General features: G+C 49.4%; 1 protein-coding gene across 3 annotated transcripts; it reads right to left on the reverse strand.

Moving 5' to 3' along the window:
• Positions 1-770: 770 nt before the first annotated feature.
• Positions 771-24,939, reverse strand: Ptdss2 (phosphatidylserine synthase 2). Of its 3 annotated transcripts, XM_032891495.1 has the most exons (12): positions 24,707-24,939; positions 20,568-20,669; positions 13,176-13,258; positions 9,282-9,349; positions 5,167-5,301; positions 4,708-4,758; positions 4,059-4,172; positions 3,852-3,970; positions 2,484-2,598; positions 2,249-2,394; positions 1,961-2,146; positions 771-1,612 (listed from the first exon to the last, which is right to left on the reverse strand). In XM_032891495.1, the coding sequence occupies exons 1-12, from the start codon at positions 24,820-24,822 to the stop codon at positions 1,426-1,428; spliced, it is 1,422 nt and encodes a 473-aa protein (XP_032747386.1). In that variant the 5' UTR covers positions 24,823-24,939; the 3' UTR covers positions 771-1,425. The 3 variants fall into 3 exon arrangements, with proteins under 3 accessions (XP_032747386.1, XP_032747388.1, XP_032747387.1); XM_032891496.1 differs by lacking the exon at positions 771-1,612 and having other exon boundaries at positions 1,966-2,163; XM_032891497.1 differs by lacking the exons at positions 13,176-13,258; positions 24,707-24,939 and having other exon boundaries at positions 20,568-20,670.
• Between the last annotated feature and the right edge of the window lie 502 nt (positions 24,940-25,441).

Here is a 25,441-nt window from a genome sequence, read left to right on the forward strand (position 1 = left end):
GAAACAAGCTGAATCAGTCTGTTGGGGACATCTGTACTGCCTTGATCACTTTAGCAGTGGTCACAGCAGCCAGAAAGTCGGAGGAAGACAATGTGGGTATGCGGGAGTGGATGAGGGCTAACAACTACCTCTAACGCCAGCTCCAGGGGACCTGATGGCCACCTCTATTGGCTTCCACGGGCACTTTCACTCATGTACAGGCATAATTAAGAAAAAAATTTTTAAAGATGCAAAAAGAATTTTTTAGTTAAGCATAGGGGTACAAACTAGAATTTGGGAGGCGGAAGCAGGACTGCCAAGAACTTGAGGCCAGCTTGGGCTGTACATTGAACCCTGTGCTAGTCTGAGCTATGCAGCAAACCCCTGGCTCAAAAATTCAAAGAAACATGTTGCCTCAGTAAGCTAAGAGGCATGACTTGTGCATTTGCATTCGTCGGAAAACTGAACTTGTCAGAAGACAGGTGGTCTGCTACTACACCCCCAGTGGCTGCAACCGTAAGGTAAGGCTCACAGTCATCTCCCATGGTCACTCTTCAGTGATCACCAGTCCCACACCCAGTAAGAAACAATGTGGCAGGCAGGGGTAGCTGCCCAGGACCTGTTCTGTGAGCAGCTATGCCTGCCCTAGGAGAGCTGTGTCCCACAAGCCCTCAAAGGCCTGTGAGAACCGTATCCTGCATGGACATGTGCACACACGAATGGGGGGAGGGGCAGTCTGTCACTCTGCAAGGCGTCTGGGAGCATGGGGCAGAGAGGGCAGCCAGAGGCTGTGCACCTTCATCATCACTTTATTTGTTCTGTTTGCTCAAGGGTACGACTATAAACGCAGGGAGCCATGGTGACAATACCCTAGCACCTGGGTACAGGTCTCCAAGTTAGACTTTCTGACTTGATGCCCCGCAAGAGGCCAATCTGTGACCTCCACATACACACCCCTCAGTTCATAGTCCTGGTTAAGGGAAGGCTCCAGAGGAAATGGCTCAGCCCTGACTCCAGACTCACCATTTTGCAGCCGTCTTGGTATTATATCCTTCACTTGTGCTGCTGTAAGTTGGGTGGGACCGCAGGGTCTCATGGGGCTTCTGCCTACCCCATAGAGGGTGGAGAAAGGTACTGAGATACCTCTCCTAGCCTGTGCTGACACTGAGCACAAGGGGACCATGGATCAGGGCCTTGATTGACCAGGCAGAAGGACAGAGCAGGACTCTTGCTCTACAGCAAGTCCCAGGCTCACTGCTTAGCTCACAGCCCCGGTCAAGTGTCAGGAGCCAATATGTGCATACACCTACCTGCACACAAACATGTACACTCAGGTGCCCCTCGTGGAGTGTGGAAGCCCTAACCCCACCTCCTCTGAAGCAGGGAGCATGAGGATGGGAGAAATGGGACAGCCCTATGGCACACGGCCAGTGAAGAGGGAGAGGCTCATGAAGCAGCTGAGGGCCCCTCCTCAGCAGGTACACCATCATTGGTGGTCCCCTCTTCCTCTGCAGTTCCAGTCCCTGGCAGGTCATCCTCCGGCCCTGGGTGCCCATCCCCGTTGTTGATGGCTCTGGCCTGGTGACTTTGCTGCTTCTGTCGCCGGGTCTCCTTGTACCTCATGGTGATGTCCCTGTGGGGCAGCACAGCCACCTCACTACCTGCTCCTGCAGCAGTCCCCAGCACAGGCCCCACAGACACCTGGATAACTTTGTTCTTCGAGAGGCTCCATGTGCTATAATCTAGGAATAGCTAAGTAGAGAGCGAGCTACAGGCAGGGCAGGTCACCTCGAGCCTCAAGAACCTGGATCTACTAGGCAGAGTCACAGAGACTCACAGAGAGAACAAGGGCCAAGGCCGAAAGAGCCACAAGGCAAGGCAGGGTAGGGAATGGTTAGAGCCTTGTCTGTATTCAACCAAAGAGGGGGACAGAAAGCACTCACAGTGAGGCCTCATGACCTGGGGTCCCACTCCCACTCACCGCAGGAAGAAGCGCCAGACAGTCCATGTAAGCACCAGGATGGAGCCCAGAGTCCAGCACTGGGAGATGTAGAAGGGCAGTGACAGGGTGAGTGTGTGCGGGTCATACTTCACCACGATGAGCAGCTCTGTGACTGTGATGGCTGCCACCAGCCAGGCCTGCTGGCCCAGCTTCCTGTGGGGCTTCCTGCAGAGAGGCAGTAGCTGCCTGGCTTGTTCAGCACCCCAAATGCCCTTGGGGCTCCCAGGCTCTGGCATCCCACCCCCGAGGCTTTATGGCAGCCCTCACAATTCATCCATGAAGTCATAGATCTCACGCATGGCCACACCACCCACGTTCACGAAGAAGACCAGACGCAGAAGGACCAGATAGTGTTCAGGGGGCATCCAAAGCACAAACTTCAGGTAGAATGTGTTCAGCTCTGCCAGCAGGAACTAGGGGATGGAAGATGGTCAGTTCATCAGTTCTAGAACTGACCATTGGTACTGCATGGATACCCAGTCACCAGGCCGCTGGGACTTACCACCAGGATGATACCACACACGGCCAGCCAGCGGTGCAGGCTGGAGGCTGGCTTCCACTCAAAGCGTACCCAGCTGTAAGGTGTGAACTGAAAGGCAATCCTCTTCATCTTGCCCCTGGGAACCAGAGAGTCAGCAGCCTGAGGGCAATGGCCAGTCAACCATCTTTATTCAAGTCACAGAGCTACAGCCAGAACCTATGAGCCAGTGCGTATTGCCTTCCTCAGCAGACACAAGGCTCTTCCCTGTTCAAAATCCTACATAGCTACTCAGAGGGGGCTATCACCATGGCCAAGGCAACCAGACAGGAGGGGAGCCTTGTTCCATATTGTACCCAGGTCTTTTCTCGTTTGTGGTGCCAGGGCCCTGGGTCTCAATCCTCTTGCCCCCCACCTTTCTAGTGCTAGAACTATCTTGCATGGCTTGTCTAGCATGTTCTCTGTTTATTTGTTTTTGTTGTTGTTTTCTCCTGATACATGGTCTCTCTGTTGTATAGCTCTGGCTGTTCTGGAACTTGCTATGTAGACCAGGCTGACCTTGAACTCAAGAGACCTACCTGCTTCTGCCTCCCAAGTCCTGGGATAAACTCTGCTTTTTGTTGTTTGGGACAAGGTCTTACTATGTAGACCAGGCTGGTCTCCAATCCATACAGATCTACCTGCCTACCTGGGATTAAAGGCATGTGTCACTATGCCTGGCTAATTTTTATTTTCATTTGTTGAAATAAGATCTCATGTAGCTAAGACTAGCTAGCCTCAAACTTACTATATATTGAGGATGACTCTGAACTTCTGATCTGCTTTTACAACAACAGCAAATGTGGGATTACAGAACATTTGGATCCTGTGGTTTTGGGTAAGGAACCCACCAGGGCTTTGAGAGTGGTAGGTAAGCACTCTACCAGCTGAGCTACATCCTCAGCTCCCACTTTTTCTGGGTTTTTGAGATGAGTCTTAAGGGACTGCCTAGACTAAAGTTGAACTTCTGTGCTCAAGGAATTCTTCTGTCTCAGCTTCCCACGCGGTGGACTCTGTAGGTATATACCACCATTCCAGGTATAATTTCTTTTTCTTAAATCCTCTAAGTAGCAGAGAAACTGGGTATAGGGTACACTTTAGGACTCCTGGGAGTTGGGAGGTGGGGGCAAGAGTCTCCTAGACTGCAGAGCAAGTCTAAGGACAACCTAGGCTGAGTGAGGTAGAAAGAGATCAGGCCCACAGCCTCTTGAGAGAAGCAAGCCAGGGAGTCAGATGGAAGATTAACAGTTGACTACCACTCTAATGTCTTGCTTGCCACCCTCCCAAGTACCAAGGCCTTGTCCTTAGGGGCCCAATGCTCCGTGGTTCCCTTCTATAACTCCCAAGATGTACTTGTAGGTTGGAATGTTCCAGAGGCCCTGCCACTTATATGTCTTCAAGGACAGCCACTCGAGGGTCTTCATGCCACAGTAGATGCCCAGCCCGTTGCAGAGAAGTACGTCCATGATCCACTGGGTCAGGAAAGGAGAGGAATTAACCATAAGGCCTGAGACGACAGGCCCCGGCCCACCCAGGCTGTGCCTTGCCCGCTGCACCTACATGGTCCCACCAGCACTCGCTGAAGTTGGGTAGCTGGTGCTCCAGGCTGTACTCCAGGAACTCGAACATCACACTGATGATCATACACATCCACCAGTCACGGATCATGAGGGTCTGTGAGGGCCAGACAGCTCCCGTCAGGCTTTGCCACTCTCCCCACAGCACCCCTCAAACACACAATCCTGCTGCCTGCCCCCAGTCCCAGCAGTTCCCCAGCAACTGTGCAGATGGGCACCCACCATTCCAATGTGAAGATTTTCAGCCAACATGGAGGGGCCCAGAGACTTGGCACTGTGCTCTAACAGGAGGTCTGGTTCAAGCCATGGGTTGGGATTGACAGGCAGCACTGCTGTGGGGGTGCACCTGGGGCCCAGACTGGCCTGGGCTTCCTGTCTTGCCCTTTCTCTCATTCGCCTTCCTAACTGGCCACAGTGCTTGGAGCAGGGCTTAGCCTGGAGACCAGGGTCGGCACTAGCACTGAGCCCTCCTGAGAGAAGGGCGAGTTTCTGGTATTGTACATATTCTCCAGGATGGCACAGTGCCTCCTCACCAGGGCTCACCCGCCTACCACTCAGGTCAAGTGTGGACCAAGACATGAGAAAAAGGGAACTAAACAGAACCAGGGTGTCAGCCAGCTGGGTTACCCTACCTTCAGATACCAGCCAATGAAGTGTGCAGGAACAAAGCCATCCAGCTTGTCCTGTAGGTAACAAGGATGCAATCCTGAGGCCCAGCCCCCACCTCAGGCAGCCCCTCCATTAGGCAGTCTCCTCCCCTGTGGTATCTTGGGCAAGTCTCCAGGGACTATACAACCTCATACTGTGCAGAGGCCCAGGGTCATTCACCTCCCACTCACAGCTCTCCAGGCTGATGCCAAGGCAGAGCCTGGCAAGTATGTTGCTATGTGGATGACCACACTGGCAATAGAGACCAGGATGCCCCTCTGATGAATCCTCAGTTAACATGAACAAGGCCACAGGCCTACTCTACCCCATAGGAATCTGAAGAAAAGCAAGAGCATGTACAGTCTTGCAGGGGAACCTTCCTGATCCCATAAAACCAAGGGCAGTCCTGGGCTATAGAAGCCCTGTAGTGGAGAACACCCTACCCAGATGTTGTGGAAGGGGTCAGTCTTGTTGTCAGCATCATAGATGAGGCAGTTGCCGCCGTAGTCCCTCTCTGGCAATGGGACTCCCAGCCTGGGATCCACATACTTCAGAAACTGCCGGCCATCATGGACTGTCTGCAAAGTGGAGCCTTTAGTGTAGTGAGGCTTAGCAAGGCAGCCGGGATGGAGTGGTTTGTAGTGTGACCTCTGTCTTGGTCAGTATGTTACAGGACAGCCGCTCTGCCACCCCAGCCAGGGCTGGGGACCTGAGGGTGCCTTGAGCCCAAGTGAGCCGCTAGGGCACAAATGCTAGTCCCTCCAATCCCAGTGCATATTGGATTAGATTCCTATCCACAAGAGGCAGCCCTGTACTGCTGCCCTCCCACACAGACCAGGGCCATGTCCAAGCACTCCGTCAAGCACAAGCAGTCTTTCTGGATATGCAGCAGCTGGTAAGAGTTCTGTCCCCGTGGTGGACGAAGCATTTTTGGACACAAAAGAGGAGGGGGCCTGTGGATCAAACCTCAAGCCAGGACAAAGAGAGGCTTCAAAGGCCTAGAGACCATATGAGAAAGTAGAGGTCTAGCAGAGGAGGCAAAAGTGAGCTGGACAGGACTGAAGATGGAACAGACTGAAAGTCAGGGCTCACCTGTCCCTGGTGCAGGCTCCACAGACGGCCATCTTGTTAATGCCGTGTGCCCTGGAAACCAGCAAGGTTGGAGGACATGCTGAGGCAGGAGTGCTCCTGAAACCACCTTCCAGCTTAAGCTTGAAGGCTAGTTCTAAGTTTGACAGAAATTTAGGATCAAGGGTGCCTGTTTCTAGTTTTAAAATACCTGCAAAACAAATGCTGCTTCTGATCACCATGCAGAAACCCCATGATGCCACAGCACTCTTATGGAGGGCACATGGTGGGAAAAGAAAGTCACTACATTGCAGGAAGACTTTCAAGATAGAGTTCTATAACCGATTCTAGGGCTCAAGCAGGAGGTGCACATAATTGGAACATCCTATGGTATGAGTCAGGCAGTGCTTCAACAGACAAAAAACCAAGAACCCTTCTAGAAGGGGGTGTGTCAAACAGATAGAAGCGAAAGGAGAGCTGCCCAGGCCTAAAGAACTCCAGCAAAAACATAAAAAGCAGATTTGAGTACAACCTGAGCAAAATAACTTTGAGTCATGCTGATCACAGCAAATTATTAGATACTTAACACATGGTTGGAAAGAGACAGGTTTTCCTCAAGAGGAATTCCATAACACAGATACACAACCCTGAGGTAGTGGAGCCCAAGTTCTAGCTCCTACCCGGACAAGGATAGCACATAGAAACTTCCTCCCAGAGAGCAGACTGAAACAGGCAGTAAAAGGCACTATATGAAGGAGACCCTGGGAGCCTCCCCACGATCAAGGTCAGTCTTACCAGGAAGCCCCATTGACAGATGGCTTATACCTTAAATCTGGCCAAATCCGAAGAAATACATCAGACAAATGTGATGCCAAAGAAAGCATCTCATGCACATGGCTGTGAAGATCCTAGACAGAAGACTAGGAGACTGGATCCAGACTACAGATGGCGCTAGACGCCACCTCCTCCCCTCAGGAATGCCCATAGCTTCCAAGAAGAAAATCATGCCAGGCATGGCAGGCACACCTCTGACTCGGGGAAGTAGAAACAGGAAGACTTAAATGTATTGCAAGCTCAGGGCCAGCCTTGGCTATACAACAAGACCCTGTCTAAAACCAAACCAAGTCAAACCAAACCAAACCAGAACATCCCAAATGAACCACATTTTAAAAATTATTAGTGTAAATACCATCATCACACATAATCATTTTACTTAGTGCAGAAAATGTATTTGACAAAACCAAATAGCTTAAAGTCTAATAATGAAAACACTCAACCAGCTACAACTGAACTGCTCCTACTTGGTGAACACTTTGAGAAAAGCGAGAGCTCAGATTGCACCTCACAGAAAGATACTCCTGTAAGGCTGAGAACCAATTAAGGAGGTCCATGCTTGTGATCAGTCTCTGGAAGGCCCAGCTAAGGGAGTCAGGAAAGAGTAGGAAGTAGAAGACAGCAGACTGCAAGGAAGTGTGGCAGCATCTTGGCGCAGATGGCAGGGGCTGGAGACAGCAAACCCTTCAGAAGTACTGGAGCTGGTAAGTTTAGCAAGGCCACAGGACACTAGTCAACACAAAGATAAACTACTTCTACATCCTATTAGCAAATAAAAGACTTGGGAATAATCTAACAATGGAAATACAAAAGCACTGATTGCTCTTCCAGAGGTTCTAAGTACTGTAACGGAATCTGATGCCCTCTTCTGGTGTGTCTGAAGACAGTGACAGTGTACTCATATACATAAAATAAATAAATTTTTAAAAAAGCAGTAAAAGATACTTCATGTTCATGAACTGCAAGACTTAATAATGCTGGGATGGCAGCATTCTAAACTAACCAATGCTACCACTGTCAACATATCACTTGCTAGGGCTGGGGTGGGGTTCAGTAGTAGAGCATTTGCCTAGCATACAGGAGGACTGGGTTCCATTCCTAGCATTGCAAAGAAAGAAAAAGAAACCTCATGGGCTCTTTAACAAAGCCAGAAAGTGATTCTGGCATTCATTTGGAAATGCAGGAGATCAGCTGACACAGGATAATCTTGAAAGAGAAGAACAAGGGCTAGAGAGATGGCTCAGTGGTTAAGAGCACTGATTGCTCTTCCAGAGGTCCTGAGTTCAATTCCCAGCAACCACATGGTGGCTCACAACCATCTGTAATGGGATCAGATGTTCTCTTCTGGTGTGTGAAGACAGTGACAGTGTACGTGCATAAAATAAATCTTAAAAAAAAAAATAGAAAAGAAAAGAAAGAGAAGTACAAAGTACGGAAGGCTGCATTGCCACGTGACCCACCAGACGCCCACCATGCTTCTGCAGAGCTGCCAGCCCATCAGTAGCAGGCTCAGCCTGAGAACTACACAGCCTAGAGGAGCCCTAAAGACGAGACACCTAGGTATGCTACGGTGTTTTCAAGTGAATCCGTAGCAGGAAAAAAGAGAAAACTAAGAGATGCCACCTTATACCCATTAGGATATAACTCCATTAACTACCAGCAATCCCACCTCTCAGCACTCACACAACAGAACTGAAAGACGGGGTATAAAGCAGCAGGAATCCTAGGCCAGGGCTGGTGGGATCTCTAGATGACATAGCCATGCTGGAAGGCAGTCTGGCAGTTCCTCAAACATTAAAGGCACTGTGTGATGTGACCAGTGAGACCACTATGGGCCTGTCTAGGAGAGAAATGGAACTTTGTGTCTGACAAGCCCTGACAGGAATGTTGAGAGCAGCTTGAGTCACAGAAGCTCCAAATTGGAAACCAAATGCCTCTTGGGTCCTAAAATGTCTCTCAGCCATAGGAAAGGCACTGTGCCGATGATATAGCGGAGATAAGATATAGGTTAGCAAGGGTTCACAAGGTCCACTCAGGGCGTTCTCAGACAGATGGCAGGTGACTGGAGGGTAGAAGAGAGGGACTATCAAAGATATCTGAGTGAGTTTTCTAGACATAGAACTGCTCTGGGTCTGCTAGGATGTTTGTACATGCACAGGGGCTCAGGCTTGCATAACTGCCCCCAGATGGTGGAGTTAGCACAATCAAATGCCTCACCACTCACTCATGGAGCTCAGAATTCAGTGACTGAGGCAGCGTGGACCATTAGTGAGCACATAATATAACACTCCATTCCCACCCCACCGCCCCAGTGAGTTGCCAATCCCACCAGCTCCTCGGGTCCCAGGTAGGCCAAAGTTCCTGAAGCTGCAGCTCCTCAGCTACAGGCCAGGGGCACATCTGCTGGACTGCACCTCACCTGTCGTAATCACATGAGCTGTCTTCTCTGTCTGTCCCCGCTTGCATACAGAAATGGCAACAGCCTGTGCCTGCACCCACACTAAGACACCCCTCCGTACGGGCCTGCCTGGACGCCAGACAGTTTGTGTCTACCTGTGCTGGTCCAGCCTGGCTTCTTGCCAGCACTCTGGGGCCTGAGAATTCAGGCCTCTTCTATTATCTAATCCTATTTTATCAACCAAGAAAAGCTGCTTACCTGGAAAAGGATGAAGATGAGAAACAACTCGTAGACCACACTAACACACAGCCAAAACCGCCAGTAAGCTACAACAAGATAACAACAATGTCAGGGGCTCTGCTCTGGGGCGCTAGGCCCCACCCAGCCCCAGATCAAAGACAGTGTTTTTAAAGGGATACTTAGGTGTCATTCATAGAATCTTTATAAGCAAGGACTAAATACGCAGAGCTCCCTATGGAATGTGAAATGTTTTCCTCCGCTTGAGTCCTGAGGTCTTCGCTTGCCTAGCTGGAGGCACAGAAGGCCTATGATACTGGTAATAGTGACGGCAGCATGCTGCTCTTGGATGAGCTAATTATCCTGCACCTCGCTCTGCTGGACACCTCTTTCAGGGATGAAAACCTTGTACTTCTAATATGTTCAATTTCTTATCATGAATGAGTATGAAGTTTTAGTCTTCTGCATTTAGGAAAGCGTTTTAACACAAACTGTATCAGCAGACTTCTATTGAAATGCCCCTCCATCCCGGATCACAGTATAGTACTAAAGAGCCAAGGAGGTTCTGTGCATTAAAGGTGTGTGACCTGATCTACTTAACTGAGAATGACCAATCCTGACAGACAGGAAACACGATGTAGGAAGCTCTCGATGGAATTTGCTCATGTTACTCTCATATTTAGATGATGGTTATGAATGTTCTTCATACTTGAAGTAGGGGAAGAGCCTGCATGAAAATCTTCACCAGCTGAGGGTAGCAAGATGACCTCTACCCCTGGAGTGTGTGTGTGAGAGAAGAGCAGACACCTAAGGCCACATCTCCCCAACAGGAACCTTTATGTCATCGGTTCTGAGGCTGACATCACCTCTTCAGCTATTGCTGTTCCCCATCTTTCCTGTATTCTTTCCAAGAAGCGTCCGAATCAGAAGCAGAGTCATCTGACCTTTGCCTCCTTTAGGCCCATCCTAAATACCCGGCCGCTTCTACATCCTCCCTCACCCAAACCCCTGACTTGTTCTTGTGTTGGTTGTTTTGATGCCCGTGTCCCTTGTCTACCTCAGCATAAAATGTGAGAAAGGATCAAAAGCAATTCAGCAGTGCCGGGGATGGCACTGAACCCGAGCTTTTGGGAAGGGGCTGGGGTTGTAGCTCAGTAGGGCACATTTGTATGGGACAAATGAGGTCCAGGTTCAGCTCCTAGCACTGCAAAAAAGACAAAAACAGAAACAAAAACCTGAACGGAGGGGGGCAGTTTCAAAAGAACCAGGACCTGTTCCAAGGTATTCACTTGGCATCACAGCCAATTACAGCTTCCAAATAAAGCAATTCCCCAGGCGGGTCATCTGAAGCCTCATTTTGCTGTTCTAATGAGGCCAGGCAGATAATAGCCCCGGTTGAGGCAGACTGACTGGGTTTTCCTAAGAGCAGACCAGTAGGTAGGGCAGGGAGCCCTCCTCCCTGGGGTGGACGCCCTTTGAGCTGTCCCTCTCACAAAGCATTGACCTCTTACTCAGCTACAGCACAGATCCTTACACTAGAGGCCCTGGGTCCATGTTCAGTATATCAACAAAAAGTGAGGTGGGAGGTGGCTGAGGACAGACTTACTACATGAATAAGACAGAATGGTGAAGAAGCCTGGAGCTTATGCAAAGCAACTACACTAGCAGGAAAGGCAGAACAAAGTTCTCAAAGTAAGCCACAGGTGAGCATGCATGTCAGGAGAGGACTCCTGGGCTTGGTAACACGCCTTTAATCCCAACATTCAGGAGACAGGGACCAGCCTGTTCAATATAGTTCTAGGTAGCCAGAGCTACACAATGAGACCCTATTTAAAGAGAAAGAGAGAGAGAGAGAGAGAGAGAGAGAGAGAGAGAGAGAGAGAGAGAGAGAGAGACAGACAGACAGACAGACAGACAGACAGACAGACAGACAGACAGAAGAGGAGAGGAGAAATTATTCTAGTACCAGGAGCTGGAACTGTAGTTGCTTAGATCAGAGTCCTATGGGAACCTCCAAAAGTCCTAAAACCTTTCAGACATGGTGACTTCTGTTTGCCATGATATAGGGCTTGTTCCTCTGGGCTATAGAACCTGCATGTTTTGGAGATATCCAAGAGTCCAGGAGCCAAGTGCAGAAGCAAGTTACAGCCAGTTAGCCAGTGTGGTCCTATCTGCCATGCTCTTTGAGATGAGGCTCTTGAAAGGAAGCATGCCTTACTGTATGGGCTTATAGCTCTCTTCCTTCAAAAACAGGACAAGCCCTTAGCAATCAGATCGTATCCCTGCACACATATAGCTTTATTGTAACAAAGCAATCTGTACAACTCTAACACCGAAAATTATGCATCTTTCCTTTCCAGTATACACCAAATATACATGTGTGAGTGTGCGTAATAATTAAATTACAAAATAGAGAGTGTCAACTCCAAATATAATTCTACAGGTTCTACTGATTTTCCTCACTGTGCCATAGGACAAATCATCATCAGGAAAGAAACTTACTTCAAAAATGGCATCTTAAAACATCACACGGGGGCTGGAGATGGCTCAGTGGTTAAGAGCACTGACTGCTCTTCCAGAGGTCCTGAGTTCAATTCCCAGCAACCACATGGTGGCTCACAACCATCTGTAAATGAGATCTGGATGCCCTCTTCTGGTGTGTCTGAAGACAGCTACAGTGTACTTACATACGATAAATAAATAAATAAAATCACAAATAAGCTGGGCAGGGGTAGCTCACGCCTTTAATCCCAGCACTGAGGGGACAGAGGCAGGAGGATCTCTGAGAGTCCAAGGCCAGTCTGGTCTACAGAGGTAGTTCTAGGTCAGCCAAGGCCACATAGACCCTGTCTCATAAAACAAAAAAACAAAACAAATCACAATTAAATACTTGCTGCTAAAATGAATGGGGTACTTTTTAGTTATTTCACCATTCTGGCTCTGGCTCAAATCTCCACTGAGGCTCTGAGGCTGCTCAGTAATCTAGCAGCAATCACAAAACAGAGCCTGCTCAGGTCCTCCAGGGCCCAGCTCAGAGCTTCAGCACCACAGGGGACTTGTGCTCCCAGCCTCACCCTTGGCAGACATTCCCCATCCTGGAAGGCTAACAACCTCAAGGCTAATCCCTTATCTCTTGCTCCTACAGTGGTTGGTTAAACAAGTAAGCACACAGATACATATGGGAAAAATCCCAAGACTGCCCACTTTGCAAAACAAATACAAAAACAAAAAAATATATATATAAACAAAACCCAGGAAAACCAGCCATGTTGGGGGACTCACTTGTGGTCCCAGTACTCAGAAGGGAGTTCTGGGAAGAACTGGAGAACAGCCTGAGCGACAGTGCGACCCTCAAAAGTAAGGAAGTAAATATGCACAGCACATCCCAATTTAAGTGTTTATTTTTTAAAATGCCTAAAAATAGTTTCTGTATTTTCACAGTTTATACTCCCATTGAGGCAGAAAAGAATCATGTTCTTCAATTTATGCCAAGGCCCTTAAGAAATGACACCAACCAACTTGTAGCCTCAAGGGCCTCCTCTCCTCATCTGAGCTCGGGCCAACAGAGCAGGCAAGTGGGTGGCCTGTGTCCTCCAGCTGAGGTTCACGGGGGGCAAATTTGATGCCAAAGATTTGTCAGAACCTGGGGTGGGGGTGATGGAGACAGTACTCAGGCTCCTTCTAGTCTCCAGCCCCTCCTATGATCCCCGGCACCCTGGTCTGCAGGAAGGTGAGAAAGCCACAGGACAGGGGAGAAACGAGTGCAGGAAGTACAGTCAGCTCTCCGTGCCGTGGGTAGCAGCCACAGGAGGAGCTGGCAGAGGGGACAGGACATTCACATCCAGCAGCACAGACACAGCAGCTGCTCAGAACAGAAGCGTCACGTGGCACACATGGAAAGAAATGGCGCGTTACCTGGATGAGGTCTGGAAAATGGCCCGTCTTTGGCTTGTGTGACTCCAAAACATAAGAAAACCAAAATACTGGCCACAATACCTCTGCAAATAAAGAACAAACAGCCCCTCAGTGTGTGCAGGCTTCTTTCAGGCAGAGGTGGGAGGCAGCGGGGACCCCAGCGGACACCCATGATAGGCTAGTCCCTGCCATGCTGGAAATAGCCCACAGCTCCGTCTGGCAGCCACTTGGCACTGGCTGGAGGAGGCTGACCCACAATGGCTCACTCCACCGCAACAATCCACAAGCAGCACCACTCTCAGACGTCCATGTGCTAGGTTTCTCATGCCATTTAGAGTGTCACCACCAATTCACTTGACCTCATAAAGCCTGTAAAACACACCAGGATCTAATGGCTACCTCACAGCACAGGCCTAATGGGTCTGCCCAGAATTTCTGTCCTGTTGGGTCACCACCTCCAGCACCTGTGTGTGCTCTTGGAGGTACAAGATGGAGGATGGTACCGGCATGTAGAGAAAACATTGCTAACAGGGCACGGGGTGCAGAAGCATGGTCCACACAAAGCCTGGACTGCACTGTGAGGCCATCTCTGCTAAGGACCGGCCGGACCAGTGTTCATGGAATACGGATCTCACTCTGCCCTGCCCTTGCTGAGTGTCCTTAGCATCTTGACATCCTCTCTCATGGCAGCGGTCAGAACGAGCCAAGAAAACAGTATTCCTTGCCTGCCCTGAGCAGCCAAGATGAGAGCCACCCCCAATCTTAGCAGAACATCTGCAGCCCTCCAAGGCACATGTGACTTTATGGATTAGTCTCCAACCTGGCTCCATACCATGCTGCCAGGAGGAACAGAGCACTCTCTGCTCAGCTCAGAGGACAGCGAGCATAGCTCTTTCACAGAAGCACTAGCAAGACAGGAGGTGGGAAAGGAACCTGGAAGGGCTCCTGAAGCAAGCGACACCTCACACAAGACACAGGCTGGATTAGCTGCCTTCCTGGGTAGATTGCTGTCCTACCAGATGAGGGACAGTTAAACAGTTCCCAGTCCCCAAAGAACAGAAATGAAGACCAAGACAAAGTGACGCCGCTGTTCTGCTTACCTGACACAAGCCTGTGGCGCACCTGCCACCAGTGTGCCTAAACTACACAGTCCCCTGTGGACACAGGCTTGTGTGGGTGACCATTTACAAGGATGGGTTGGAAAAAGTACTTGAGTACCTGAAAACGTGTCGTTTGATAGAGGTAATGTTAAGGAAAAAGAGAATGTCTTACACTTAAACCTGTAAGCAAATAAAGTTCACACTTTATCCTATCTGCCCGGTCCCCTCTAAAGGCCTCCTCTGCCCCGGACGTCCTCCTAGGCCATGTGACGGTGGGGCCTCACACCTCCACAGTCTCCTCCGGTGGAGACGGAGGCTCTTTCTGGGGATCCGGGGGAGTGCAGCACTGGTCGGCCTGTCTGAAGACTTCTCTGCTGCTTTCCTCATAGGAAGACTATGGCTGTGGGCTTGGGGAGGAAGACCCAGGGGACAAATGCTCCTCAGCCACCCACAGTCCCCACTGTTGATCTGATCCGATTCTTAGGACGCTACGCCTACCCCAAGCACAGCCTTTTTTCTACTACAGAACAATCCTCCATCCCCTTGTTGAGCTTGAGGGATCAGAAAAGGTGCGGGGCTTAAAGCCTCTTTGGGCACAGCCTACTGTTCATAGGAGACTCTTCTGAACAGGAAGCATGCCTGCTGCCCACTTACTGATCTTATCAACTTATCTCAGTGTGGACATGAGATTTCATACTCCAGGTAATGTTCCAACACCACTTTACGGACGGCTGCTCAGGACTGCCTTAGGCCACTACTGAGACCTGACCTGAGAGCACTAATGGGCTTTTCTCAGTTTCAGACACAACAGGAACCTCTAGGCCATTGGGGGCCCCTTTTCTTCTTCCCCCTCCCTCCTCCTCCTCTTCTTCTTCCCTCTGCCTTCCCCCTCCTCTCCCTCCTTTTTTTTTTTTTTGCCTCAGTCCTGTCCTTAGAATGACTCTAAGAAGTCTCGGTCTCTCACTGGTTGCTGGGTATACCTGCTGCTACTATAGTAAGGCTGGCTTTAGGTTCTGAGTTCAGAAAGTGGCCTTCACTAACCTATATCCACACACATACAATTACCCTGTTATCCGTGGAGTGCTGGATTCAGGATCCTCCAAAGATAATGAAATGTGTGAATACTCAGATCTTTAACAGACAGTGTTATCTGTTTATAGCCACATATATCTCCCATTTCCTAAAAACATCTCTAAATCGCATGTTAGCTGTACAGAATGTGGCTGCTATATACAGAGCTGGTTTAGTACATGATAGACGGTAACAAGGAAAAAGTCTGTACAAGTTCAATGTAGATGTGGTTCATCAATGTTTTCTTTAGAACATTCATGTGCATGGGTGTTTGGCCTCCATGAATATCTGCACCACATGTGTGCAGTGTCTACAGAGCAGTGTCCAGGAGGAAACTACAACTGGAGTTACAGACAGCTGTGAGCTGCCATACAGGTGCTGGGAATCAAACCAGGCCCTTTGGAAGAGCAGCCAGACCTCTCGCACACTGCGCCATCTCTCTGGACCCTTTCAAAAGGGTTCAAAAATTGGTTGAATCCTCAAAGATGAAGCTAGTGGATTCGGAAGGCTGAAGTACTATAGCTGACACATACATTTCTGTTAACTGTATCTGTACTGAGCTAAATCGGAGTTTGTTTCTGATCTTTCCCAGTGGGGGCAGTACTGACCTCTGTCCTCTGGTGACCTAAAAACTCTACTGGGTTCTGGCATCTGTCACATAATCAAAGATACAACAGCAGCAACTGTACAGGTGCCCATGGGCTCGGCTGTCAGCCAGTCTATGAGCTCTCGCAGCCTCTGCCTCTGTTCTTATAGAGCCCATCTCCTGTGCATCTATAAATTGACTCTCTTGTCAGTATACCTTCCTTCTTAGGGTCTCAGCCATTACATTATCTAAGACAGTGTGTGTGTGGCACTTGGAATGAAAGCCAGGGCCTAGACAGTGCAAAGCAAATGTTCTCCCATTGACCTCACTGCAGAAGCATGATGCTGGACCACATGTGAGTTTAGTGGAGCTGGAGAGATGGCCCAGTAGTTAAGAGCACTGGATACTCACACAGCATACCCGGGTCTGATTTCCAGCACCCACAAGACAGCTCACAACCATCTCTACCTCCAGGGGTTCTATCATGAGCACCAGACACATACATACAGACAAAACACCCATACACATAAGATTGAGAGAGAGGAGAGAGAGAGAGAGAGAGAGAGAGAGAGAGAGAGAGAGAGAGAGAGAGAGAGAGAGGCTCCTTAAGTTGCTTTCCAATGTGGTCACATCCCTATTAGTAATGAATGAGCTACTGCTGTTTCAAATCCTTATCATCCTTACAGTTCAGTCCTGCTGGAGGTGTGTGGTGGAATCTCACAGCTTTCAGTCTGAGGAGTCCTGGGACATCAGCAGTGAACATTCTCATACGCTGTTTCTCTCCTCTTTTTCTTCCTTGGTAAAGTATCTTTTCAGGTCTTTTTCCCCCAAGACTTATTTCTATTACTTTTAATTATAGTGTATGTGTATATTTATACACAAGAATGTGTACATTATGTGTAGGTGCCAACAAGGTGTCAGATCCCCTGGAGCTGGAGTTACAGACCATTACAGCCACGAGCCATAGCTGCTGAGATCTGAATTTGGTTCCCCTATTAGAATAGAAAGTACTCTTAGCAGCTGAGCCATCTCACTGGCTTTTATGCAGTCTTTCCCTTACTTTCTTGAGAACAGGTCTTACTGTGCTATCCAGGCTAGTTTCAGATCAAGCAATCTCCTGCCTCGGACTCCACAGAATCTGGGAGCACACGTGCACACCATCAGATTTTAATTGTGTGGCTTATTAATTGAGTTTGCTTTTTAAAAAAAGGGGGTAGGTTTTCGTTTTGATTCTTTGAGAAAGGAGGCAGGGTCTTGCTATGCAGCCCAGACTGACCTTGAATCTAGGATTCTCCTGCTTCAAACAACTCAGCGATGAGATTACAGGTGTGAATGGACAGGTCACTAACTGAGAAGGTGAGAGAGCCTCAAGTGTCCCAGGCCACCACCTCAGATAATAAATCATGAGCCATCTGTGTGGGACAGCTTAGCAACAGTACTGACAGTCTACAAAGATACACATCCCCTGGTGTGGGGAAGGAGTCAGGCACAGAAAGTAACACAGCAACTCCACTGCTGGGAAACCACAACACATGGTGTGAGACTCAAGGCTGCCTCAGTCAGCAACAGGCACATAGGTATGTGCATCTCAAACTTACCAACTTGGAACTTCAGTAGAAATGCATCAAATTATAGACCAAAAGGTTAATTTGAGAAGCAAAAAGCTGTACAGTGGTCTGTGCCTAGAGTCCTGGCTATTCAAGAGGCTGAGACAATAGGATTACTTGAGCCTTGAGGTTCAAGAACAAACTGGCAGCTGGGAATGGTAAAGCATGCCTTCACTAATCACAGCACTTGGGAGGCAGAGGTGAGTGGATCGTGAGTTCCAGAACCGCCTGCTCCACACAGTGAATGTCAGGACAAGACTGGCAACACAGTGAAACACACCCTACATCTCAAAGACAAGGAGCACCGATACACAAGTTGAAGTGAAAGTCTTTACAAAAGGGGCAGGAGAGATGGCACACTAGTTAAGAGCATTGGCTGCTGGTGTAGAGGGTCTGGGTTCCATTCCCAGCACGCACATCAGAAGGCTCATAACTGACTATAACTCCAAATCCAGGGGATCCAATGACCTATGATACCCATGGGCACTTATATGTGCATAGTACATGTAACTCACACAGGCACACATATATGCACATAAAAATGAAGTAAGTCTTAAGAAATATGTTAAAATAAGTCATGGGGAGCTGGAGAGACTGTTCAGTGGCTAAAGGCATTTGATGTTCTTATAGAGGACCCAGGTTCAGATTCGGGCACCTACACTGTGACTCCCAACTGTTCGTAGCTCCAGGGGACTCGGCACCCTCTTCTGGCCTCTGAGGACACCTGCTTACCTATCCCAATACATACATACACATAAGCAAAAATAATTTGTAAGTAAGAAATAAGTCTTGGTACAGTGCTTGCTTGGGATATGTAAAGGTCTAAGTTCCATCTGCAACACCACAAAAATTATAAAATATTTTCTATACGGCTGATAAGATGGCCCAGCAGGTAACATGCTTGTTACTAAGCCTGACAACTTGAATTCGATCCCTGGGATTTGCATGGTAGAAAGAGGACTCCCACGGCTGTTCTCTGACTCTTGTGCACGTGTGCTGTCTACACGCTTGAGTGCACATATACATGCAAACATAAAACAAGTGTGATGAAAACTACACAACCAAACACCACGGAAATTATAAATTATTCTCTATAGGGCTGGTGAGATGGCTCAGCAGGCAGCATGCTTGTCACTAAGCCTTCTATTAAGCGCATAAGAAAACTCCCATAGTCTCAGGGAGGAGCAAATAGTGGATTCCAGGCTCTACCAGAATTACAGGCCAGAAAGGTAGTCCTTCATGCTCTTAAAGAGGAAAGAGGGAGACAAAGAACATGAGGAACAGACGTCCAGTGCCCCCTGGGGGAGGTCCGTGCTGGATGAAGAAGGGCTGTGTCCACATAGGTCCACAGTGCTACCCGCCTTACACTTGGGGCTCTGAGCTCTAGGATTCTCCAGGGTCTGGGTCACCTAGTATTGACAACAGGACCAACAGATTGGGTGGACAACACCTCTGTAACTGCTCTGGCAGGTAACTGGTGACCACGCCAGGGTACCTTTGTACATTCCTGCTCTTCAGAGGGAGGACTGTACTCTTCCTTGGGACAACTCCTGTCCAGTGACATCAGACCTGGGCATCTTCAGCTACACTTCTCACATAGAGAAGCTTTTTTGGAGTGCAGGGTGTGGTGCTAAGGATGAAACCCTAGGCTCCTGAGTGACCTATTCAGTCTCTGGAGAACACCTCCTGAGGTGTAGTCCTGTCTCATCTTTTTGGACTTCTTACTGTGCCTTGCAGATGCTACTGACCCACTATTCCCGGGTACACACAGATGAATTCAGAGGAAGCCAGCAGACACAGTTTTGTGGTTTTATAGTTGGCTGTTTCTTTCTTTTCTTTTTTCTTTTTTGGCCTGGAACTCAGGCTGGCTTCAAACTCATAGAGATCTGCCCTTCTGCTTCCCAGTGCTAGAAGGGTGCGCACCATCAAGTCCTCTTTGCTTGTTTTTCTGAAACGGGGTCTCATGTAACACAGGCTGGTCTTGAACTCACCATGTAGCCAAGATTGGCCTTGAACTCCTAATCCTCCTGCCTCAGTTTCCCAAGTGCTAGGTTTACATGTATGAGCAGCCATACCTGGCTAAGACCCAGTTCTACTTGAAAATTCCCTGAGTAGATACAGGCACAAACAAGAGTACTGCCTCCATGCCCCAAGGCCGGTATCTGCAGATGGCCCCTCTGTCTGCACCAGGACAGGGAGGACAAAGCAGGCCTGATTCAGTGGCCAGGAAGCACAAGTTCCTCTCTCAGTATTAACTCATCTCCTTAGGAGCATGCTGAGCTTACAGGCCTCGCCTGAGACTTAGAGTCTGGTAGAAGCCTTCCCAAGCAAGGAGGGAGGAACAGGCAGCCTGCAGAGAGAATGAGCAGAAGTACCGCACAGGCCAGGCCAGACATGATGGACTACAGAAGGGCTAGAGGGCCTGGGAGGGAGGGAGGAGGGAGTTGGGAGGGGGGGGAGAGAGAAAGAGAGAGAGAGAGAGAGAGAGAGAGAGAGAGAGAGAGAGAGAGAGAGAGAGAGAACACTCCTCAGAGGCTGTCTATGAGCTGGAAGTCATTGAGCAGTAAAGAATTTCCAGAGACTGGGCCAGGAAAGCTGGGAAATGAGCTAGGGGGGTTACCTATATTGCACAAGAAAGGCAGAAGGGACCCTAGGGTCCAGCAGCCTGACAGCAATGTTTTAGCAGAAGCACCCAGTTGTACTCAAGGACGTAAGTACCATTACAAGGTTCACTGCTGGTGGCTCTCTATATCCCAGACAATCTGAGAATCCTTACGTCCTGGAGTCTGCCACTCTGAGGGTGAGTGAGCTGTCGGTGTGATGATGTGGCCACTCTCACGAGGCTTCTGCACCCCAGCTGCGGGAATCACCCTGAAGGCTAAAGCAAAGCATCCCTGCCCTCGAAGGTGACATATTCCTAGAGTCCTGGGCAGGAAACACTACACAGCTTCAGGGAAGGCGTGGACACCAGGCACTTAGAATCACAAGGAACCACAGGGCACCACCCCCGCTGACCACGAGCAGTTACCTCTTAGTGTTGTAGGCTGTATCCTGAGGGGTTTCTTCTAGGAGGGTCACATAGCCGAGTGCGCAGGTGAGGATGAACAGCACAGTTAAGGTGTGGGCGCGCCTGAATCCAAAAACACAGGTGGTGTCAGAGCAGGGAGGATCACCAAGTACTCCCATGATACCTAGTCACCCAGCACAGGAGGGGGCTGGCGTGCATTCCCAAGATGACTGACCATTCCCATGGGTACCAGAGGGGTTGACATGCACTGCCTGCAGCACAGTTAGATAGGGTCACATGTAACACGGAAAATGTGGAAGGCTTTCCCCAAACCCCTCTCCAGTAACAAGAGCTGGGCCCATGGCCTCTCACATGCTAGACAAGTACTCTACCACTAAGGTACACTCTCCAGCTCTTTCCTGAAGATCTTAAAGTTACTTCAGTTCCTTGCTTTCTGTACTGCTAGTTTCACTGTTATTTTTACAGGGATCTTCTTGTGGAGTTTGAAGTGGCCAGTAAGTGAAGGACATCCTTGGCTGTCTACAGTCTTGAAAGGGAGTACTATCTTTTATTTCTTCTCAGTACACCAGGAGTATCTGAACAATAACACCTTTCCCTTGAGGTCAATGTTCACCCTATTACTCACACAGTTGCCCAAACCCAGTCTCTCCTGATCTGGGAAAGGTGAAACAGGAGGGAGAGCATCAGCCAAACAGACTCACAGCGGGAAGACTTCAGACTTTTTAATCAATGGTTGCTCAAGAGTGAGCTCTACCTTGTTGCTCCTCCTTGTCTAACTCATAACACACTAACACACACACACACACACACACACACACACACACACTCTCACACACACACACACACACACACACACACACACACACTCACACACACACACACACACACACACACACTCACACACACACACACACACACACACACACACACTCACACACACACATACACACACTCACACACATACACACACACATTCACACACACATACACACACATACACACACATACACACACACACACACACACACATTCACATACACACACACACACACTGAGACATATGCTCACTACCCTGCAAAACACACACTCACACACACTCACACACACCTTCTACAACACTCACTCACCCACACATCCACCACCCCCCCCACCCTCCCCATCTCTCACACACACACATTCACACACACTCACACGCACACATACACATTCACACACACTCACACGCACACATACACACTCACACGCACACATACACATTCATGCACACACACACACTCTCACACACACACACACACACACACACACACACACACACACACACACACACACACACACACACACACACACACACACACACGGAGAAAAGGGCACAACAGGTTGCTGAGGCAGGCCATCTTCCCCCTTCCAGAATGCCAGGCTTGTTGTGCAGTGGCCTCCTACTCTTCCCTACCACAGACACACTCTGGGATGGTCTGAGTCTCATGACCAGGCCCAATAGGACAGTTGACCTATGTAAATTTTGGGACTCCAGTCACTGCCTAGGGGCAGGCAAGGTGACAAACTGGTTCCTCCCTATGAGTGGAAAATACCCAGTTGTTGTCCTCCCTGGAGATGATCATGCTCCTCATGCTGAGTGGGTAGGAAGGCAGCCCTGCTGGAACCAACCAAGGAAACATGAAGGCGTTACCAAGAGAGGGACAAGGCCTGTCCCAGGTTGGGTCTTCATGAGCCTTCTAGCCTATTACATTGGCTTTCTTGGCCTGCTGATCTGATAGTCAAAAAGGCATGAATTATCAAATCATGCTTGCTAAGTGTGGGCAAAGCTAGTAAGCCCTGGCCCATGGTGACCGATCACTTATGCCTGAAGCTGCAGAAATAAAGAATCACTGAGGAGGGATTGGTGATTGCTGGCCCAACTCACCTAGACGGCTCACTAGAAGCTCTAAGATCCAAGTGTAGACTACCAATTCTCAAACTGTCACAGACTCCATGCTGGCGGGAGTGGGTTAGACAGTGATAATGGGTGGTAGGGGGCTGGAGCGATGGCTCAGAGGTTAAGAACACAGGCTACTCAGTGGTAGAGCACTTGCCTAGCAAGCGCAAGGCCCTGGGTTTGGTCCCCAGCTCCGAAAAAAAAAAAGAATAAGAACACAGGCTACTTCTTCAAAGGACCCAGACTGGATCCCTAACAACCACACAGCAGCTCACCAATCTGGAACTACAGTTCCAAAGGACCCAACACCCTCTTCTGGCTTCTAGGGGCATTGCATACGTGTTTTACACACATGCAGGCAGAACATCAATATACACAAAAGAAAACTTCCAGTTCCAGGTCTATGCCAGAATCCCAGCTCTTGTTTAGTTTCCTGAGCTACCCCCTAAAACAGTAATGACACTCAGCATAAGTCCCCAAAACATACACAGAATAATGACTGAATGAATGAATGTAAAACACGAAAGGCAAGCCTACAAACCCTCGGCAGAATTCTCTGCCCAGTGGCCATATCATGCCTCCCTCCTGTCCAAGAGGTGGAGGCTACTTAATAGAGAATGATGTTAAAATACCCACTTGAGTAATTCTCGGACCACTCTGAATATAAGGCCAATTAGAGTCCTTTATTTAAATAGGCAACCAGGAGCAGGCTCCTGTCACAAAGATCTCTTGGCCCTCAAGTAAGGCAATACAAAGTTTATAAAAACAAAAACCAGGTGTGGGTCAGGGATTTTAGCACCACTTCCCTACAAGGGAAAAGGAACAGTTTGTCCCGTCAGGCAGGATGTGATTGAGATGTGGGGTCAGTTACAGGGTTGCAACAGCCTGACTTCTAGGCCATTTCAATGTCCAAGGACCTCAAAGGTCAGAGAAGTCCATTGGCCCTAGCTCTGGCACCATACCCACAAATTCAATTGCCCCATGCTCTCTCGCTCTCTCTCTCTCTCTCTCTCTCTCTCTCTCTCTCTCTCTCTCGCTCTCTCTCTCTCTCTCTTGCTCTCTCTCTCTCTCTTGCTCTCTCTCTCTCTCTCTCCCTCTTTCTCTCCCCTCTACCTTCCCAATGCTGTTTCTTTTCCTTCTAATGTTTTCACAGTCACCAGAAGGCATCATATAGAAAAGCGGTTCTGGTTGGATCTCCTCGCAGAAGCTGTCCATAACCCAGGGAAGGTGCTAATAACATAAGGTCCAGTTGCAAAGCTATCTCCCACACCCAACCCACTTTCCTGCTATTTCAACTGTATCTCACCAGGGCCTCAGCTACCACTCCCACTTGCAAGCCAGAGATACAAGCTGGCATAGGACTGAGTCCCTCGGAGGACCCTATCTGTGTAATGGCACCTTCTGAATTATCCAAACACTTCCAGAACAGGCTTCTCTCTGATCCGATGTGCTCTGGGCACTGCCACAGCTCTGTTCTCTCAGAGATACTTCCACCTAACATCCCCTCCACTGGGAACACATTGTCTCTGTGCACTTGGGTCCCACTTGTCTGCAAAGCCTACCCTCGGACACCAGTGTTGCATAGGTGGGTGGAAACTCAGCCGCCTGAAATAAAGACAAAGCCATTCCTTTCATGAAGCGTGCTCTCTCGTTTATGAGTTTTGTCTTTCTTACAAACGAGGAAAGGTGAAGGGTTAGCCCAAGGTCATGGGATTACATCTTAAACTGGTCAGCCAGGGCAGTGGCAATAGTCCTTCAAAGAAGCAAAACACCTGTAATTCCTAGGCACTCACTCCACTAAAAGGCAGACCGGGCTGCCTGACCCCAAAACTTGTCAGAGGTTGAGATGTGCAAGCCAGGGTCACTGAAAAGGGTAGCAGTGAGCAAAACCTACCACACAGATATGCCATACCCATCAGGCCAGTTCAGGGCAATGTTATCGGGGAAGAGCAGAAGAACATCAGCTATTTGGCAAAAAGAGAAACCTAAAAGTCACTAATACATAGTGGCCAGGCCTTCTAGAGCTCATCTCGGGGCTCCCCCAACCCGAAAAAACACTACGTAGACGACCACTGGGAGTTCCACCGGCTTGCGGGCCGCTGAGCTCTGGCGAGGCGTTCCCCTGGACGATCTGGGCCCTGACGTTTCCCGACTCCAAACTAAACCATCTGTCCTAACTCCGACCCCGACGCGGAGAGACCCTCACCAAAAGAAGGTGTTAGTGCCATCATCGTAGACCTCGGACTCGGTGCTGCGGCGGCCCTCGAGCAGCGGAGACTCAGATCCCGAGCCTCCGGCGACTCTGCGCTCTCCCCTCCACATGGCTCCCAGCCAGCGTAGCCCGCCAGGCTGCAGGCGGTGGGCTGGGGTCGCGGGACTGCCCGGCGGGGTCTCCGCGGGAGTGGGGCGGGGCCGTGAGGCATTGTGGGACGCGTAGTGCGCGCCCGGCCGCAGGGCATGCTGGGCGCTGGAAGCCCAGGCCCTAAGCAGCTAGATGGGAGGGATGCGGTTCGGTTGCTTGGAAACCGGCGGCGTGCTCCGCCTGACAGAGACTGAACTAGTAGTGGCTGACAGTGGCTGATATTGATAAAGTTCTGAAGACATTTCTCTGGGGACGCAGAAAAGAGACTCATCTAAACTGTTGTGATAGCCAGCCCTAGCATGCAAATTAAACTCCGGAAGCTGAAGCAGGAGGATTGAATGAATTCAAGGACAGCTTGGGTTACGCAAACTTTGAATTAAAAGAAAAGGGGTGGGGGCGATGAAGAAATGGCTTAGCAGTATAGATCACTGACTGATTTTCTAGGGGCCGGAGTTTGGTTCTCACGCCCACGTAGCAGCTCATAATATATTGTAACTTCAGTTCAGTGGTTCCAACGCCCTCTTCTAGTTTCTAGGGCATTGCAAACAGTTGGTGTACAGATGCATACACACAAGCAAA

This window comes from Rattus rattus, chromosome 2 (genome assembly GCF_011064425.1).
Source record: "Rattus rattus isolate New Zealand chromosome 2, Rrattus_CSIRO_v1, whole genome shotgun sequence".
Classification (NCBI taxonomy): domain Eukaryota; kingdom Metazoa; phylum Chordata; class Mammalia; order Rodentia; family Muridae; genus Rattus; species Rattus rattus.

Coding starts and splice junctions, on each gene's coding strand:
- Ptdss2 (XM_032891495.1), bottom strand. CDS start 24,822: ATGTGGAGGGGAGAGCGCAGAGTCGCCGGAGGCTCGGGATCTGAGTCT. Junction 20,670..24,706: donor GGCACTAACACCTTCTTTTG/GTGAGGGTCTCT, acceptor TTTTGGATTCAG/GCGCGCCCACACCTTAACTG. Junction 2,147..2,248: donor TATGACTTCATGGATGAATT/GTGAGGGCTGCC, acceptor GCCTCTCTGCAG/GAAGCCCCACAGGAAGCTGG.